Source organism: Hirundo rustica, chromosome 7, assembly GCF_015227805.2.
Source record: "Hirundo rustica isolate bHirRus1 chromosome 7, bHirRus1.pri.v3, whole genome shotgun sequence".
NCBI classification, from domain to species: domain Eukaryota; kingdom Metazoa; phylum Chordata; class Aves; order Passeriformes; family Hirundinidae; genus Hirundo; species Hirundo rustica.
This window is the reverse complement of record NC_053456.1, coordinates 32,925,327-32,945,353: the sequence shown is the minus strand read 5'-3', so window position 1 is coordinate 32,945,353 and position 20,027 is coordinate 32,925,327. Positions and strand designations below refer to the sequence as shown.

The window sequence follows — 20,027 nt, the reverse complement described above, 5'->3', positions numbered from 1 at the left end:
GTTGTTTTTTGTCCTACTGTACCAGCCTGGTCCCTGGCTGGTGCTACTGTTACCAAGAAATCTCTGAAATCCTTGGGATAAATAAGATTCTCTCTAAAATGTCTTTTTAATGTTAGTAAGGCTTTATTCCTGGCCAGGAGGAGGTGTGTGTGTGGCTAAAAACATTTCAACCTTCACACTGGCCCCAGCACAAAACTTTTTTCACTTACTTATACATTACATATATATAGATATAAAAAATACATTATAGAAATGGAGGTATATTACATAATTATCTTCATTAATTAGCATTCTATCTGGTCCTGCTTATTGATTTCTTGCCCTTCATGCTAATTTGGCGCACATTCTTTAGCCCTCTTATCATCTGTCTCTCGGACAGGGAGTCTCCAACTTTCCTGGCTTCTGTTTCTTCTGGTACTTTCTGGTTACTTCAATGTCCTTGGAGGGCCATAACTTTAAGATCTCGGATGTCCGATCTTCAGCTCACTTTGGCTTTGCTTATTGAAGCTTGTCAGGATTAACCACCGAAAGGTTTCCGTGATCTAATGATCTAAGTAACACTAAGAGTCTGTGAAGAAACTTAAAAAGCTGCTTACAATCGATCAACTAATTAAAATGAATTTAGGGAAGTTGTATCATTTCTGAGAGCAATGACAAGATTTGTCCTTACAAACAAGCCCTGGGTCTGCTGGTAGATAAAACTATCACTGGGAGATAAGAGAAACAATGGGAAGGATTCTATTGATTGATGAATGGAAAAGAAGATACTTGTAAATGAAATTGAATGTTGAAAGATGAAAGCAACAATGGGGAAACCCCATAAATCCCTAAGAATTAAAGATTAGGGGGGGTTATACATTAAAAGGGGAACCTTAGGTTTTAGGCATTTCGGGAAGTCTGTACCTCTCAAGTACCTCAGCCAACGGGGAAAGAGAGACGGAAATGCGGCCGGGAAATTAGGATAAAAAGGAGGCTGAGTCCTCCGAAAAACTGAGAGACCCCAGGGGAAATGCCCCATGGCCTCTCCCTTTATTCGAATAAAGTAAAAGGACTCCTCTGTCTCCTTTTTTAGACATAAACCTCTGGTATTCATGGATTAATTTTCCTAACATTTCCAACGCCGCCAAGAGCCCTCAGCTCTTACAGAGGCGTACACTTGGCTTAGAACTGCGTTGCAGAGTATCCGGGCTTAAGCTAAGCACGCTGAACACCCTCAGGCCGTCCACAGGAACCCCCTTGGGCAGGCTGCAATTGACCAGAGAGCAATTATCCTCAGGCTGCAACTGACCAGAGGGCAGTTATCCTCTGCACGCTGCCCTGCACAGACGCTGGCAGCACAAGGCTGCCCGTGCACCTGCCACCACGGTGAAGGGCCGAGGCGGGCCGCCCGAGCTCCGCCCGTGGAAGGGAGGAAGGCGAATTTCCCGGGGCTCGGCGTGGGCGCAGCCGGAAGGTCCCGCCCGGCCCGGCCCGGCCCCTTCCCTTTCCTCCCCACACCGCCATGGGCAAGGCCAAGCGCCCGCGGCTGCACCGCGCCGCCCCCCGGCCCGCCCGGGCCGCGCCGCCGCTGCTCGAGCCCGGGCCCGGGCCCGGCCCCGCCGCGGGCGGATGGAGCGCGGCGGCCGGGAAGGTACCGGGGCGGGGACGCGCGGCGGCGGCGGGCGGGGGCCGGCAGCGGCCGCCTCGCCGTGACTCGTCCGCCTTCCCCCTGCGGAAAGGGCCGGTCCCCGCGCAGCCCCGGCCGCCCTGAGCTCCTGTGGGTCCGTGCTGGCCGCAGGGGGTGTCCGTCGCTAGCTGCGGGCCTGGCCGCCGTGACGCGGCGGTGGTGGCTGACAGGGCGGCGCAGGCCGGGTCCCTCTTGGCGGCGAAAGCCCCGCTGAAGCCCTGGTGCTGCTGGGCGGCTGCTGCTCCGCTCACCCGCGGGGGCGTGTGCCACGGGCACGGCAGGGACGTGACACGGCGGAGCCTGGAGCTGGCCCAGCACAGAGCTCCATTGGCAGTACCGCTAGTCCGGAGCGGCAGCAGCGTGGTGTCCCCATCCCACGTAGGGTGGTGACACGGGGACACGCGTGTCCCAGCGCTGCTGCTGCAGTCAGGGTGCCCGGGCTGCGTTGCGTTGGGGTAGCTTGAGTGCGGCAGTGGGCATTGTTATCAGTAAGCGTTGGGAGAGGAGGGGAGTCCTGCAGTGCCTCCCTTTAATTCTAGGTTAGGGCAGCTGGAGAGGAGCAAAAAGTAATTTATACGGAATTACTTAGGATATTCTGTTTTTCCCAGCTGTGTTTTGAGCACACAGTTCAGGTGCCTCCCCCTAGCCGCCTCACAGCAAAGACACAGCACCAGTAAATGTTTTTTATGTGCCTAAGCTTTCCTTGTGAGGAGGGAGGAATTGCCTGTGCCAAGTACAGCTGGGTTCATACCACTGTGAAGTTATGTGTTGGTGATGGTTGGTACTGTTGGCTAAAGAAATGAATTCTAATCCAACCAGAGTAGCTACTGCAGATCTTAGGGAGACATTCCATGCTTAAAGCATGATGCTGAAGATTTGGTGAGTTGCTAGTAGTTACTGTATCTGCCTAATGTCCATTGATTTAGGCTTTAATCCCCTAATCTTCTCATTTGTTGCTTATCTATATTGTTCTGTACCTGTAATAAATCTGTCTTTTCCTAAGGATGCTGTTCACAGCTCTCCTGGGAGTGAATACAACTGAATGAGGCGAGGTTGAGTTGGGGCAGGAATCTTTTAGGAACAGAGTAGTCGAACTTTGCGGAACCTCCTTCTGTGTGTATGAGCTGGAGGGTAGGTGGAGGGGAGCAGGACTGGGGGGTGCCTTACCTGCCTTTGCCTGCTCAAGAGAGACGCCTGCTCACTACTACTGTTCCTATCTGGATGGTGCTAGGTTTGATTTTTAATTTTTTTTTTAACAAGTGTTGCCTGGTGGTGTGTGTGCTGATTCCTGCTTTATATTTCTTTTGTGTAAGGACTGGGACTTCTCATCTTCTGGTGTATTTTCTGGGCTGAAAATTGACCCTGATACCCTGGTGAAGAAGCTTGACTTGGACTCCGGAAGCATCATTTCCTCCAGAACAGGTTTGTTGCATTTTGAATCAGTGCTGCATTAGATTGTGAGCAAAGACACTGGGGACTGTGTGGTGGCTTTTAGTGGCTATCCCAGGAAGCTCAGGGGGCTGCAATGCTAACATTGCTTCCTGCATTCCTGTGGGCGCGTCTAGATTTTTTGTTTGGGCTTTTGCATGGACGTGCTTAGTGATCCCTAGGTGGGGAACTAGCTTCATGCCATCTGTGGGATATCCTTGTGCAGCCAAGGATGCCAGGGTTGGGAGCCCAGCAGAGCCCAGGCTGTGACCTGGTCTCTGGGCTTGCTCTGGGGCTGCTTTCACCTCACCAGCAGCTGCCATTGGTAACCAACACTCGGCCAGCAGGTTCTCATTGTGTAACAGCAGTGCTTCACTCACAGCAGCCTGACTGCAGCCAGTCTTCTCCTGTCCTTTGCTGTTGTGGGGTCCGTGGCACGAGGATTCCTGGGCAGGAGAATCTTAGTTCGTAGGGGGTATGGAAGGTGAGAGGGGGAAGAGGGAGGACGTGAGGAGAGGGAGGCCCTTTGAGTTCCAGTCCCACCACAAGGAAAATGTTCTTTGCCTGCTCACTGTGAGACAGAGCTTTGTACGTGAAAGCAGTTTTCACTTTTAAATGTCAGCAAGGTCTCAAAAAATTTCTCTGAAACTTGAATCCCAAACCCCCACAATCTAAATGTAAATGTTTAAAAAATCCCAGAAGGAACAAACTAGCGGACAGAGCATAGTAGCACAGTAAGCAGTCCTGGTGCAGAAGATGCATGCGACTCCCAAATACCATCTTTGCAAAGTAAATTTATTTATTTTCTTCATGTAGATAAATACTACACTGACTTTGTTTTCCTGTCCAGGCCTATAAACAAATCAATCACTCAAGGGCGGGTGGTTGCCTGAGCAGCAGTGAGCTGCCCATCACTGACGTTTGGGCAAAGAGTGAGGGAGTGGGGAGGTTGTGTGAGGACACATTTGCCTGCTCTCTGCACAGAAACCTTGGCAAAACGTACTGTTTTTGAAACACTGGGCTCATTGTTGGTGGCTCTCCTGGGAAAAGGACATGCACACATCTCCGTGTGCACGTTGCCATCTCTTTAATTAAATCAGACAGCGCGTTGTTGGGGGCTGGCGGCCTGCGGTCCCAGCCTCTCATTGCAGGCTACAGCTGTACGTGTCTGGGTTATAAATAGAGCCGTGCTGCTGGTGCCCGTGCGGTGCCGATGATGCAGATGTGCAGTGCCTGGCTGCCTCTCTCCGCGGTGTGTGCTGGCCTCCTGCAGACAGCCGTGCTGACCCCGCTGCTTCGCGCTCCCGCGCGCTTTCCAGACGATCGGCTAAAAATAACCCTTCGTTTGGGGGCTCAAAGCCGCAATTCAGCGAGGCAAAAAGTGATCTGATTGTTTGTTCACGTCTTCCCAAGCTGTTGTGCCGTTGTTGTCGCGCTCTGGAGCCGCGTAGAGGCTTTCTCGTTATGGAAATCAGTTCATTTTCTTTTGTGTTAATTCAGTGAACTGTGACTGGTCTCTGCATACAGTGGCAGACACCGTAGAGTTAGGAAAGACGTTCTGGGCAGACGTGCTTTGTCTCCTGGCGTCTCTGGTCAGCTCTGAGCCTGTTCTGCAGTTCAACTTGACTCTAACCCTCCCTCCACCTCTTCCTCCCTTTCCCCCTCACCTTAGTGCACAGGGCAGAAGGGTAGGATTCTCCTACACATTGCTATTTTAAGATTTAATAACAAGACAAAAGCATGCTTCCCTCCCACTTGCTTTTCAAGCTCTGAGAAGGTCAAGTTGGCAGACTGTAGGTGGGCTTACTATCTTCTGTGCTTTTCACAGCTGGAGAGGATTTTTTTTTTTTCCTGCCAAGGCTGCTGTGTTGCAGTTGGGAAAACAGGTATTTGTCCTGTGTGTGTATATCTCACATTATCCAAGATTTATTCACGTTGTCCGAGATTGCTGGTATCTCTGTGTTTTGTGGTTAGATCTGGCCTTATGCTGTGACTCTCTCCCAAATAAAACCTAGTCTGAGGAAGATCTTGGAATTGGGTTAGGTTTTAGATGTCAGCTTGGAGCTCGAAATTAGTCAAAAAAGCCGACTGGATGTTGGTTACTAGGAGGAAGAGAGAATGCAGAGAGCATTGTTATACTCTGTAAATAAACCCATGGTATAGGCAGCTCTCTGATGCTATGTGTACCATCACAGGGGCTAGCTAACCAACAGCAGAGCATGGTTACTTCCATGGGATAAAAGGCTTCACCTGGAACAGCTGTTTTGATGTGTCAGAGCCCAAGGGCTGCAGTCCTGTAGGAAACAAATCCACTGCTGTGCTGGGGCTTGAGGGCTGTTGCCTGTGGTTGCCAACAAGAGAGGACACCTCTCTCTACACTTTTTTCCTCATAATTTTCCTCAATTTTTAAGTGACCAGCTTTTGCTGTTTTTTTGGCTGTGGTGGTTTTGAGGGAACAGGGAGAAACATGATGTGAAAATTGGCAAGTCCGGAGTCTCCAGCAGGGATATCCCCCTTAATGTGAGAGCTTGTGTGTGCTGGAGCTGAAAGGAGTGAGGGCCCTTTTTGTGGGAGATAAAGTGGTGTTGTTGGTTCTTGTTAGCTGAAGGCCTTGTTTTTCTGGGATTTCTGAGGATTGTTGGTGCACCTGGTTGAGCCAGGGTGCCCTGTGGAAGTATCTGCTGCTCATGGTGGTGGTCTGTTGCTTCCTTTAGCTACAATGCTGATTCAGTGTGCTTGTGATTAGTGTGAGGTACCAGTGCAGGCTGTTCTGGCATCAGTAATCCTTGTGGCATGAGAAGGAGAGGGTGGAACTGTACTGAAAAAATGTCACCAAAATGGAATTCATTGTAGGTGAGCCTTGCATTATGTGATATAAAAAGCCAGTGGTCTAAAAAAGAAAGTATTTTAATATGGTAGCTCTAAGCTGTGTCGTGCCGTGAAGCAGACCTGCTGCGACAGCTTTCCCCTGCTCTGCTTTTTGTCTTTAATCATTAGCTCAGCTTAATGCCAGATTCCAGATGATTTCCACACTTGTATAGGTGACAAAAGCCAGTGCCATCCCTGAGAATGCTGAAGTTCAGTCCATGGGTTACTTTGTGCTCAGTGATTGCTTCCTGTCAGTACAGTTTACTTAGCCACTGACGTAATGTAAACCAAAGGCTTTGCCGTAATCTAATCCACGCAGGGACCTCTGTGACTGGAGTGAGTGGATAAGTCTCATTTGGCTGAGCCTCTGTAGCGTGGGAATTAAATGTTTCCTACTAAGTCAGAAATAATGGCCTGTCATATTGGGGTTGCTGCTGCTCATTTTTTGTTTTCTTTAGCTTTCCTTCGTCAGTGTTTGCTCCTTGAAGCTTGGCTTCAAGCTTGGCTCTGGCCGAGCAGTTGTCTATAAATGTCTCTTTTTTTGGAGTGGATGATGAGCCAGTTGTGGAATGATATGAACAACTGGATTGGTAGCTTCCTGCTTTTTTTTTGGCTACTCCAGAAGGGAACAGTGACAGGCTGTGTTGTTGAGAAAACAAAAGTGCAACAACAGTGAGTTCATAATTGTTTGCAAAACCTGATGCAAAATCATCCTGATTTCTGATTGGACATAAAGAAAGACTTCTCATTTTACAATGAGGGTTGTGAGGCCCTGGCACAGGGTGCCCAGAGAAACTGTGGCTGCCCCATCCCTGGAAGTGTTCAAGGCCAGGTTGGATGGGGCTTGGAGCAACGTGGGATAATGACAGATGAAAGAGGGGGTTTAAGTAGATGTTCTCTTTAGGTTTCTTCCAACTAGGCCACTCTGTGGGTTTGTGATTCTATACCAGGACGTGAAGCATCTGACAAACTGAGCATCTGACAAAGAAGGAATTCCCTTCTCCTCCTGAAAATATGTGGACATAGGAGATGATAAAATCAGACTTAGCAGGAATTCACCGACAGCAGTGAATTTCTGGCATTTGCAGGCTGTGTACAGCCTTACTTTCCTCCTTTCTGACATTCTCTGTGAGTTCCTTTTGTTACCAAGCCTTTGTCTGCAAGTCGCTGACAGATCCCTTCTGGTCTTCACCTCAGTTTCTGCTCTGCAATTCCAGATTTGCTGAGTCTGTCACCTTACCTGCTTCTGCTTGGGCTCTGCACCCACTTGTCCAATTCTGTTCTCCTTTTGTAGCCTCCAGGAGAAGTAGAAAAGCGTTGTGGTCCTGCATTGGCTTCATGCAATATGATTTGCTGTCCAGTTTTTTTGTTTTTTTTTTTTTTTTTAATGGATGTTGTACCAGAATGTTACAGGGTCCCTGTAAGTCTTCTCTGACAGCACTGCTGTTCCTGCAGTGTCTAGGCTCATGGTTACCCCTGCAGTGGACCCACACCAGTGTGGAAAATTTGCAGCTGTGATCAGGCCGCCATTACTCTTCAGGAGCTCTTGACAGGATGCCAATCTTTGTGTCCTCTAGTTTATTCCTGCCTGTTGATTTGATTTCTGTATGTTTATTGCCTTTAAATATTAAGGTTTCTCCTCTTTTGTCCATATCACGTTTCCTGTTTTGTTTTTTTTTTCCACTCTTCTGGCATACTGGGGTGTTTAACAATTGAAGGATTAAAAAATAAAAATTAACCCTGTTTGTTTTGAAGTATGCATCTATTCTGAATATTGGTTTTCTTAATGCATACTTGGGGAATTTTGAAATCTGCTTGCGTTGGTCATTCACATCTCTGGTGTGGAAAGCTGCTGGATCCTCACAATTCTGCTGCTGTTGCTTTTCTTCAGCTTTTCATTCTGTGCTGGCAGTTGTCAGGCCTGTCTTGTGTTTGTTTTGTGCAGAACGCCTTCCTCAAGCTGTTCCCCAGGGTAGCAGTGCTCAGATGGGCAGGGGTGTAAACGGGCTGCTCCACACGCTGAGGATGGCAGGGGGTGGCTGCAGCACCTCCAGCATGTTCCTGAGATTTCCCTGGGAAGTGCCTGCGTGCTGTGCTAGACCAGAGTGATGAGGTGGTTCTCCTCCATCTGTCTTTGTTATTAGCTGCCCAAGCTGTGTGAATTTGGGGAGTGGTAAAAATGCTCTCCCTGACGCTGTCGGTGATGCCCTTGGTGGTGCAGCACTGAACCCATTTTAATGCCTTTGAAAATATCTGATGGGTGTGTGGGTGAGTGGTGTTTGAGCTGGGAATTCTTGCTTTAGCTCTCCCCTCCCTCTGGTGCCCTGGGAAGGCTGACCTGAGACAGAGACTGGACAGAGCTAGAGAGTAAAGTAGGTATTTATTAAAAGGCCTTTAGGGTACACCTTGGGCAGGACAAGAGCCTGGCCAGGGCTACACTGAGGGTAGACCCAAAATGGTCACAAAATGGACAAATGGTCACGAGGCCTCACACTTTTATAAGTTTTGGTGCATTTGCATATTGGGGTTTAATTGTCCAGTTACAGCCTCAGATTGTGACGTCCCATCCTTCTTGTTTCTCTCTTCAGCCCATCATTGTTTGTACTTTTGGTTCTGAAAACTTGTACCCGTTGTCCTTGATCTCCAGCAGGAAAAGGATTTGTTTTGTCTTCCTGCTCTGTGAAGGGCTGGCTGACACTGAATGTGAGGCCCAGAACTACACTCTGAGGCAGCGCAGAATCTGAAAAACATGAGATCTAAAACTTAAGGCATCACCTCCACCCCATACCTTCTGCAATGTGTCTGTGTTCTTTGTGTCACCTGCACAGGTCCAAGATGTATCCCAGGACTGAACATGCAGGTCTCAGCTCAAAGTGGAAATTTCCCTGCGTAAGCTGATGTTGCTTCTGACATTGTGTGTGAGAGTGTTGGAGACCCCCAGTAATAAAATTTGCAAGGAAGGAAAAGCTCCCAGGGAAGGGAGAATGCTGTGTAGGGATTAAACTCTTTACCTCTCCCCAAGGCCCAAGGCTGGCCACTCTGGTAGCTTGATAAATTGACAGATAGCAGTTTACCTTATGTGGGTAGGTTGCTTTAGGTAGAAAATTACTGTATGTTCCTTCTTCCTTGCTGTTCTGCTGAAATTTATTTGTTTTTTTGACTGCATCATTAGGACCTGCTTTTATTTTGACAACGCCAGATCACCTTTTAAGGGCAGATTTGGTGTCTCAGAGTTTTGTAACAGGCTGTTAGAAAGCTGTGCTGTGTTTGAGAGGAGCTGAGATAGCGGTTTGTTGTCTGGGAGGCCTCTGCAGTGAGGTCAGACAACCTCAGTCTACAGGACACCTCAAACAGATTCCGTAGTTCCCAGCAGCTGACCTCAAAGCTAGAGGGTTTTTCTGTTCCTTTGGTCCAAAGGATTAAAATCAGTGGGCTCTTACTTCAGGAGTCAGCTTGACCAAGTTCTGTAGCAGCAGTGGGCAGCTGTGGGGATTGGTTGAAGTGGAGAACAGAGACCTGCTGTAGTCTCTGGGGGGGCTGTGGAGTGGGGATCCTACTGAAAGCCAAAGACAGTGGTGCCTTAAATAATAATTAAAAAAAAAAAAGGGTTAAAAATCCATGCTGCTTAATGTTGCTTTAACAATTTGTCTGTGCAGTGTGGTGCTGGCTGTAAGAATAGCTGTGGGAAGCTCCACTTTAATTAAAGTAAATGCAATTAATTGAGAAGCAGTAAATGAGCGTCTGAAGCTCGCACTGTTTTCAGTGCTTTTGCTTCCCTTCTGCAAATAGAGCATTTCCATGTTGTGAGTGCCTTCTGCCAGATCACAGGAATCAGTTGTGTTAATATTTATGGAACTAATTAACTTTTTTGTTTTCTTTCCCTCCCTCTAGCTGTGGCTAAGTCTCTGTTCTTAAAATTAACAGTAAAAAACCAAAAGACTCCAATTAGCTCGTGGTCATGGATACTGAACACTACACAAACACAAACATTTTCCAGAGAGCCCAAACCTTCCAAAATGTTTTGCAGCCTGCTCCAGGGGAGGAGGCTGTCAGTGGGAAGAGCTTGAAATGAGTCCTAGGAGTTTGAAGGATGTGTCAGATTGCTCTAGTTTCTTATTATGCTTGGTTCCTTGGCTGCGCCTGGTGTGTAATGCTCACCACTAGCACTAGTGGAGGGTACGTGTCTGCCCTGGAGCAGCCTTTCCATGCTGCTGGATGGATGGAGAAGAGGATATGGCTCAGTGAGGGACTGGAGACTTCTTTGGAGAAGCTCCTGAGGTGCTGCTCTGTACTGTTGCAAAGCCTTCTTCCAGACTTTGTAAAGCTTGGGTGCTCAAACATGAGGTTTTTAGGTCAAACATATCAGTGCCTTGTGCCGCTGAAGGCTTGCTGAATTTGAGACCAGGGTGACCCCTTGCCTTCCTGGCCAGGAGTAGTGGGGCATGGCAGGTGCATGTCATGCCATGTCTTGCTCTGTGTGATCATGATTCCTGGAGCTTTAAAAAGATCCTGATCTAGTCTGGTATTCTCAGGTGAAATGAATTTAAAATGGTCGGACATCCTTACACAAAAATAGATCAGCGCTGCCTAGGAGAGTACTGAAGCTGCGGTGTTACAAAAGAGGGTTATGAACTGAAGTCCTTCTCTTTGCTGTACTAATGTTGAAGCTTTAACATGATTAAGTTATGAAATTATAAATTCTGCAGAAAGAGAGGTGGAATGGCTCTGCACTGGTGACAAAGGGGCCTCCCAGCACAAGTTCCAGTAATGCAAACCTCTGTGGGTGTGAGAGGGATGGCTCAACGCTGCAGGAATTGAGAAACCACATCTCAGTGGGGCTGAGGAAGCACTTGTGAAAAATTGTGAAAAGGGCAGGTTGATAGCTCTGGAAGTCAGAGCCATTTCCTTGTCACCAGCAGTGGGGTGGTGTTGTGTCAAACTGTCAGATGTCTCTCTGAAAGAAAGTCAGTGAAGGCTGGTGAAGGGTGGATTGCATGAGAGATTTCCCTGTTCTGGGTTGCCCCTTCTGACTTGTCTTGATACGTTTCTGGGGTGGAGGAATAAGTGAGCCTTCTCCTGCTAACCCCTCTGGGAAATGCCTACGTGATAAACATGATTTTGCTTGGGTGGTGGGATTTTGTTTGTTTGTTTTTTTTGTTTGTTTGTTTTTTTGTTTTGTTTTCCCCCCCAGCAACTTCTGTACTATATAAATCACATTTCTGATTTACCGAGAGATAAATCTGTGCCCTGCTAATGTGGGGCTTACTGAGTTACAGCCTATGTTACAGGGAGACCTCAAAAGTTCACGTGTGTCATTCAGACCTAATGGGATCTATAGTGTTATTCTCTTCTATGCAAGTTATCCTTTATTCTGCTCTTCGTGAGTAATTAATTTATGGACTGAGGTTTTCTTTATGCTTGGGTGGAAATGCATGTGTCAGCTGAAGATCTGTTTATCCCCTTCAGCATTTCAGAGTGGCACTACTGATGCTCACATATGACATAACTGGTAAGAACATTTAATTTGGGCTTAGGTTTTTTGTCACGTGGCTTGTAGAAAGGGGTTTTTGTTGTTTTGTTTTGCTTTTTTAATGAAGCTTTTAACACAGTAAATCTCAATATACATTGTTTGAGCTAAATGTGGGAAACACAGCTATGCAAGGATTAAATGCAGTGGGTACTGGAATATTCTGGGTTGTTTGAAATGATAATTTGGACAGATTTAGATTGAACTAGCAGTTTTGCAAGTGTTCCATAAGGCAAACCACAGAAAATTCTAGGGGAAATCCTGCTGCAGAAGAACAGGCTATTCAAGCACTTCAGACAAGAAGGGACTGTGAGCTGGAAGGTATGTAGTGATGGTGATAACCAACTCCAATGAAATGTGGTGGTTTAGAGAGTCCCAGGCAGGATATCTGAGGGAAAATGAGGCATACAGACTTATTTCCTGACCCACTTGTGCTGTGTTCTTGATTGCTTGGAGAACACAGAGCAAATCAATAGATCTAGTTAAGGAATTTTGGCTTCTATGAATGCCGTGGATGTTTGTGCCTGGTGTGGCTGTGCACGTACACGCTCTAGGCTGATTCCTGTTGCGTTTCCTAGCTCCATGGCTTTTAAACTTTGGTTTTCCTTATGTCTGTTTTCCTCTCCAAGGTTATTTGTAAATTCAGGTCACTGAGTGTTCTTATGTAACGGGAATGGGCTTCTTTAGCATGGAGAGGACATTTCCAGCTGCCACGGGTACAGGCTGTGTCTATACCCGCAGCAGTTATTTCACAATGTGGTTTGAATTGAAATAACCTGGTGTGCCTGTCAGCAGGGAGACATGGGAAGGCTTTTCCAGACTGCAGGAATTCTGCGGTCAGAAATCACAATTTTAAATTGCTTTGTTCTGTGATGCTTCCATATTTTGCTCAGTGGAGCCTCTGGCTATTGCTTTTGATTCGTGCCAGTAATTTGTGGCTGCAGGGCTGGGCTTAGGTGTGCTCCTCTGCAGCTGCAGGTGTGCTTGTTGTTTCAGTGTCTGTACCTAAACCTAAGTGGGTTTTTATTTATGGAAATAGCATACAGATGTCTAGATGCTGCTTATGTGGGGCTAGTAGAACTTCTTCATGTGTTTTCTTTCCTCCAAAGTAGAGGGCATTGGGCTGTTTGCCTGTATTGGGTGTAAGTGGCAGGGTTTTGGTAGCAGGACAGAAGCCAGAGCTGTCACATTCTGGGCACAGCCACGTCCAGAGAGCTGAAGTGCAGCCACAGCTGAGCCTGTCAGGCACAATGCTGCTGTCTGGGAAAACGTATGGTTAAGAAGGAGTAGAAAAGAAGTGAGACAGCCCTGTGAAGACTAGGGACAGAAGAGGAGGAAAGGAGGTACTCCAGTCACCAGGACCCCGGTGGATGAGTGTGAGGAGGAAGGAGCGGCACAGAGTGACTGTAGTGCCATTCCCTGGCCCCATGCACTGCTCAAGGGAGCTGGGAATGAAGAAGTGAGAATGAGGGAGTGGAGCTGAGAGGGGGGGTGGGTAGGGGAAGATATTTCAGTGTTTGCTTTTCATCATCTGATTCTATTTTAATTGGCAGTACATTACATTAATTTTCCCTGAGTCAAGTCTGTTTTGCCTGTGATGGTAATTGCTGAGTGACAAACTCTTCATCTTATTTTTCTCCCCTGTTCTTTTCTGGAGGGAGGGAGCAGCTGGGTGGGCATATGGCAGCTGGCCAAGGTCGGCCCACAGCATCACAGTAGCTCAGTAAACACTGAGATGGAACTCAGTACCAGGTAGAACTTTTCTGTGGTGGTTTCTCCGCCTTCTTCACTGCGTTTTTCAACTGAATGTCTTCTGAGCATTGTGCAGATGCAGAGACATCCTTGCATGAGAACTGAATTCCTTTGCTTTTAATTGAGGCCCACAGGTGTTGTAGCAAGTCATTCTTCCACGTGTCTGTGGTACCTGTAACAACACTGTGGCCCTTGTGTCCTCAGGGTCAGAATTAGGAGCCTCTCCCCTCCCTCTCTTCAGGCAAGGGAAGTGAACGGAACAGGACACAGCCATATACTCCAATCCGAATTCAGGGAAGTACAGAACAGATCTTGGGCCCATCTAGGTGTTTCTTCTGCCTGTCTTGGCTGTGTGGGAGGTGCTACTCCAGCTGTGTCTGCATTGCTGACAGCTTTGTAGCACAAGAGGAGGTACCTGTGGCAGAGCAGAACAGATCTCTTTTGGGAGTGTTCTTTTTTGGATGTTAGATCTGCTCATTAGAGGGCAGCAGAATAACTCTTCCTTTTTCTAGGTCAGGTCTATATTTTTGAATATTTTTCATCTCTGCAGGGCATAGAACAAAATTTTCCAGTTCCTCCTTCAGTTTTTCCTGGTGCATGAAGTGTACCAAACAACAATGCTCATATGAAAACCTTAGCCTGTATAAAGAAATATGGAGTATTTATAGTAAAACTTTCTTCTTTGAAGCTGGGGGCGTGGTTGTAGGCTCATATGAGAGAGAGCTTCTCTAGGATTAAACCACAAATGGTCAGCACAGTATGTGGAAAAACAGCCAAAAGACTATTTCACTTGTTTTTTTGCTCAGCCTAATTCTTATTTGACCTATATGTCCATATGCATCTATGGATTTGTTTGCTGCACTCCAGCTGCTGCTGCCACCTTTTTCTGCTTGAAGAAAATGTTAAAGAACCAGTCTTGCTTCATCCAAAAGTAATCTTTAAATGAGATCTCATGGTACACCCCCTGCCGTCCTCTGGAATGTAAATACTATAAAAATTATGGCACTGTCTTTAAAGGCTAACTGAGGCTGGGATTTAGAGTCCAGCATCACAATACTTAAAGTGCATTATTTATCACAATACTTAAAATGCATTATTTATTATGTAACATTCAAAGAAAGCAGCTGTAGCACTGACTTTGTAGCCAGTGTGTTTCAGGCTTGTGGAAAAGCTGGGTACAAGTCCTGGCTGGGAGTGAACATCTCCCAGGAACATCTTACTGGTGATGTTTTGCATGCTGTTGACTTCTGGAGGAGGTAAGCTGGTTCAAGACAGCTGGAATAGCAGGAAAGTTTTTGGTTTTTTAGGTTTAGCAGCATCAGCTATTGATTTCCAGCAGTTTAGAAGGTCCCCAGCAGAAGCAAAGCTAACTAATCTTTGCTCCTTGGCCTGACATGGTGGAGCAGGTGGGGGGATTGGCAGAGGGGGGAGACAGGGCGCCTTTCTCTCTTACCCACAAGGTGTTGTGTGTTTTGACATCATCCTCCAGGCTTCTTTATCTCCCTGTCCTCTACCCAGAGGTGCATGTGTCCACCCAAAGGGACAGATCCCTCAGGAGTTTGTGAGTGCCTCGTGTTCCTCACATGCACGGGGGCTCTACCAAAGCAACGTGCACTTGGCTGCTGCTTTCTGCCCTGAAATATTTTTAGGGTGGCAATGCCCAAACCCAGAAACTGCTGAAACGGAACAAACTCCTTGGTACTGTCAAATGTTGTTCCTGGCACAGTGGCTTGGATCAGTCCTGCCCCCTGGAGAGGTCCAGATTGTGCTTTGCACTCCTGGTTTGGGACCCACCATGTAGCTGGCATTTCTTCACATCATGCTGCGACGCCTCAGCAAAGTCAGGACTAATGGGGAGCTCCTCATCAGGGAAGGAAAGCTGAACAAAGCCATAAAAATGGGAACAATGGCTCACAGCTCTTGGCAGCTCTTGGGCTATTAGGTAAAATTAATATCCTGTCAGCGGGGTAAAAAGATGAAGCTCAGTCTTACGCCGAGTGAGAAACACGATGGGTCTGTAGGCGTGGGGATTTAAATCCATTGGACTGTGATCCATATTAGGAAATTAGCAGGCACAGTGCTCATGCCACAGCCTTTTTCATGCAGAGAAACACTCTTCCTGCCAGCATCTTCTGTGCAATGTGGGAAGATCTGCTGGCTTCCCTTATATAATGGAAGTCTCTCCTGGGAACTGACATGGTATTTTGTTGGGGGTGCAGGTGTTCTCAGTAGGTGGGTTTTTTGGGGTGTGGTGAGCCTAAGTACTGCATATAATGCTGGTAAGGGGTGTGTAGCCTTTTTTTTCAGGGAGCACTTTGTTCCCAGGAAGGATGCCAGTCCTTGTTGCCCTGTCAGCCCTGACTGAGAGGTGAGGGGATGGATGGGCAGTCTCAAGGTTTGCTGCTGCAGTCCCAGACACGGGGAGATCAAGGCAATGCCAGATGTCTGGCAGCTCCAAAAGCTGACGAGGAGTGTCAGAGAAGCACCTACGCGTGGCGGTTTGTTCCTTTGCCATCCCTTGTTGTTTCTTTTAACATCATGGGTGTTCTTGCCACAGCTCTGTGCTGGCAGCTGCTGGTCTCATCTCTGCTTGGGGTGGATGGGGCTGGACCTGTTTATGCTGGTGCAGACAGTGTAAATGAGACTTTATTGTTTGCCTTTGCTGCTGGCAGGGGAGAGTGTCAAGTACAAAGTGGCAGAGCCCTGTCATTTCTTTCAAATTTGCCTTGCTTTAAAATAGATTCTACCAGGAAAATGTCATTCCAAGATGTGTAACTGATGCTGACCTGCAGGGTTGAAATAAAGTAAAGGTGAAGAGGTGATGGGCTGGAGGAAAAAAAAACCCAACAAAACAGCTTCTACCTCTTCTAGAGGGGCCGAGACCTCAATTTTCCTTTTTTAGAAGATTTAAAAGTGAATCAAATGGGTATCTTGGAGCAGAGAGGCTTGCTCTAAGACCTTTTTTGAAAAGCAAGTCTTGTGTGAGAATCCTTGTGGGCCAGACAAAGAGCTCCCTGAGAGGGGGCAAGCCTGGCTCTGCCAGGAGATGAGGAATGCTGTGGGAGGCTTCAGTGAGGTGATGGTCACAGGGGTCTGTTGGGGGTCTTGGTGATGGGATGGTGCCCTGTGTCCCTGGAGCCAGAGGAGAAGAGGAGTGTGGATGTAGGTCTGTCCAGGGGGAAGATGCTGTGTGAGTGTCTGTGTTGTGTAAGATGACAGAGCTGGTGATCCTGTCGGTGCCTCAGGGCTTTTGGGAGCTCTGAATTGTCAGCTGAAGCGGAAGAGGAGTGGAGACAGCACAAAAGCAGCAGCCACCAGAAGTGGCAGTGGCAGCTGGAAGAGATGGTAAAGCAGTGTTTGGACCAGTTCCACTTGCGGGGCAATCTGTGCTCCCAGGAAGAGGGAAGCCAGATGTGCTTGAGCACCGCCTGGAATGAGTGTTTTCATGGGCTAGGCTTGTTGAACTGTTAAATCAACATCACCACCATGAAAGAAACCCCATCAAAACTGAGAGTTCACTGTGTCATGTTTGAATGCTAGAACTAGTAAGACCCTTTCAGGGTGAAAGTGCCATTATGAGCACACAGAGGCTTCATGCAGGCACAGGATCACCTTGATCTGTCCTTTAGGGTTTCTGTTTGGCAGCTTCAGTCTTGTGGTGAAACAGTCACTTATAGATGGTACTCAGTTGTACAGTGCTGTGGTAAAAAAGCCACCTTGTTTCTGGTGTAGGCATAAGCCCTTTGAGCAGGAAAGGCTTTGTGCTCACGTCGGGCAAGAGGAGGGTTCAGCAGATGCTAAGCTGCAGTAGATGCTGAGAGTGGGCTCGAGTTCCCCCTCCACCCCAATCACAGACGAGAGGAGCAAGGATTTTATGCTTTGTCCTTCTCCAGGAGGTTATTTTTCCATCTCTATTCTTCATACACTTCCCAGTTTTGAAATCTGCTGTATGTGTCCCTGAAAAGGGGAAGAATGGGAAGTGTTCTGCAATCCTGTGTGTCCGTTGTTGCCCAACTGAGCTGAGGGCTGGAAATCAAACATATGCCTCTCACAGGCTGTTTGGAAAGCTTTCCTGGGTATTCTCACCCTCCTTACTTTATGTTAGTGTTTTAGTCCTCTGCGTGTGCAGCAGTTTATAAAGCCACTTATGATGCAAGTGGTGTTTGAACTGAGTGATCAGAATGTGACCGGATCGAGCTAATAATTCTTAAATTATGTAAATAATAAAAGTCTGCTGGTATTTTACAGGCTGACTTGTGGCGCTCTTTTCTATGTCTAAATCTAAAATTACATTGTATATATTGCCTAAGCACACTATGAGGTAGAAGAGATGAGTATGATTATTTAATATGTGGCTGTTCAGTGGTAGAAGATGTGGCTGGACTTAGTGTTCCCTGGGTGCTCCCAAACTGCAGGTGTGTGGGTTTCCTGGAGTGTAGGAGCTCTGGCAGCTGCAGATGGGGGGATTAACTCCTTGACGTCAGGTTGTGCAATAGATAGGGCAGCATGGGGAGGGGGACCACGCTACGCTAATCTGCCACACAGACTCAACAATCAAGGGCAAGCTCTGACATGTGATTACTTTTTTCATTTCACTGTCAATGCATGGAGTGTTGTGAGTGGGGAAACTAACTCGCGCCACAGGGAGCCTGAGACCAGGCATGTTAAGGAATCCAAGGAGGAGTGCCAGGAGAGGAGAATTAATCAACAGTTAAAATAACACAGTGGAGATTTTGCCGTGGTCCTAAAGCTCTGAGTAAGGTTCAGAGTAATTACTTCACAGGAAGAATTGATTGGAGCAGTCAGGAGGTGTCTCTAGAAACTCTCTTTCAGCTTTTCTTTCTGCTGGTGTGTAGGCATTGAACTTTCTTAGCACAGGGGCAGGAAAAAACACGTGTGCCTCACCTCAGAGGGGATCCAGGAGCTCCCAGCAGTCAGTGCTGCCCTTCCTGAGCTTTCACGTTTATCTGCGCATCAGGTGTTTGGCATTGATGCCAAAAGTGTGCAGTGTGAGCAATGACTCAATTATCAGAGCTCTTTTGCTTGGAAGAGATGACTGTGAGACAAGAGGAGCTGATGAAGTTTAATCAAATAGCCTTGCCCCAGAGACTAAACTTGTTCCCAGTGTCTTCCAGTAAGATAAGTGGGGAAAAAACAAACTAGAAGATGCTGGGCTCAAGTTGGGCAAAGATCCTTAGGTAAAATGGCAGTTAAGTTGCAGGACCCCTTGCACACAGTTGTTCTGAATTTCTGGTACCCACATAGATTCAAAGCAGGTCCTCCAAAATAAACTTCATTGGAGATACTACACGCAGGCACTCTCTACTTGGGCATTACACAAAGCTGTGGTCAGGCCTGTTGTGTTCTTAGCTCAGTGGTGCTATTTGCTGGTGGTAAAGCTGGACACCAGGGCTCCAGTTCAAGTCTTCAGAGTGCCTTCTGTTAATGCTCTGTGAGATGCTGGTGTGCAGCCTCTGCCTGTGGCTGGCCAGACGAGGTGAAAGGATGCCCATGGGTGTTCCAGTGGGTATTCCCTCCAGCCCAGTTCCAGTGGCTTCTTTTTGTCTCCTGAAGCTACAACTGGAGATGGGGCAGAGGGGCTGCCAATGGTACAGCTAAGCAGTGCTAAAGTGGAATTTTTTGTTCCTGCCCTGTCCCAGTCGCTCTGCCCCTTGGCTGTTTTAGCATAAATTTGTCACTGCATTATTTCTGTTGCAATTTAAGAACTGGAAGGAAAGTGTTAAGAATCTGACCTTGTACATGCTTTTAATACAATTCTGTGGCAGACCTGCTGGAACTGAGAACAGCTGATTAAAATACTTTTGGGGTACAAGTTAAGCTTTGGGCTTTTTTGTCTATTCTGCCTGTAGCGTTTTTGTAAATGCCAGAAAATTGGTATATCTTCCCTGTGTTTTGCAGGCATTATTCTGTACTTACTTTCTTCTTTCCTGTGCTTCCTGCTGTCCTTCAGATCCATCATGGAATTAATTGGTGGGGGAGAAAGAGCAGGGAAGGAAATTTGTGCACTGCGCATGGCAGGAATTTGCTGGCAATTCTATCTCAGGTTAAGTACAGAATTGTAACACGCCTTTCTGTAAGATACCCAGCATCTGCTCCTTGTTTCTTGCTTCAAAAGAGGATGTGCAGGTTTTATCTGGAAAATAAGGCCTATGGCCAAGACTGGAAATGTTGGCTACTTAGCACTGGGGAGGAGAGAATTACAGTTCTAGAAGCAAACAGGGCAAGAATACGGTAAGCAATAGAAATGCTGACTCTGCTGCCCTCAGAAAAGGGTAACTTGAGCCCCAGTGGTTGGGAAGCCGCTGTTTGGAGGCCAGGAAAGAGCTACTCTTTGCAAAGCAGAGGCAGGGATCTGTTAGAAAGGTCAGGGACTGATTGGATTAGCTAGGGCAGCACTGAAAGCTCATCAAAAAGAAAATAAGGTGGGATAAGGCTTTTTTAAAATTCTCATTGGTCTTGCCCAGGATCAGGCACTGGGAATTCCTTAGAAGAGGCTGGAACTTTGCCTCTGCCCCTTTGTCCCAGCAGAGGATGTGTCTGTGCTCCCAGATGGGCTTTCCTGGAGCCTGGTCTCAGCACACTGCAGGGTCTTGGATCGTGTGACCCTCTCCCAAGCCTTCCTTCTCACCTCAAGCCCATTCATAAAGCAATTCAGAGCATCGAGTCCTCTCCTGGGTTTCTCTTCTAATGCTTCTGTTTTGTTTCCTTTCTTCTGTTTGTTTGCTTATGCTACAATTCGAACTGTTTCTGTTTATTCCTTGTAAA

General features: G+C 47.3%; 1 protein-coding gene across 1 annotated transcript in view; it reads left to right on the top strand.

Annotated features, from left to right (window-relative positions):
* The first annotated feature begins 1,501 nt into the window (after nucleotides 1-1,501).
* Nucleotides 1,502-20,027, top strand: part of SLX9 (SLX9 ribosome biogenesis factor) — a 39,840-nt gene continuing 21,314 nt past the window's right edge. The window contains exons 1-2 of the mRNA XM_040070307.1: nucleotides 1,502-1,630; nucleotides 2,980-3,088. Of these exons, the coding sequence (XP_039926241.1) occupies nucleotides 1,502-1,630; nucleotides 2,980-3,088 (238 nt within the window). The remainder of the gene's footprint in view (nucleotides 1,631-2,979; nucleotides 3,089-20,027) is intronic.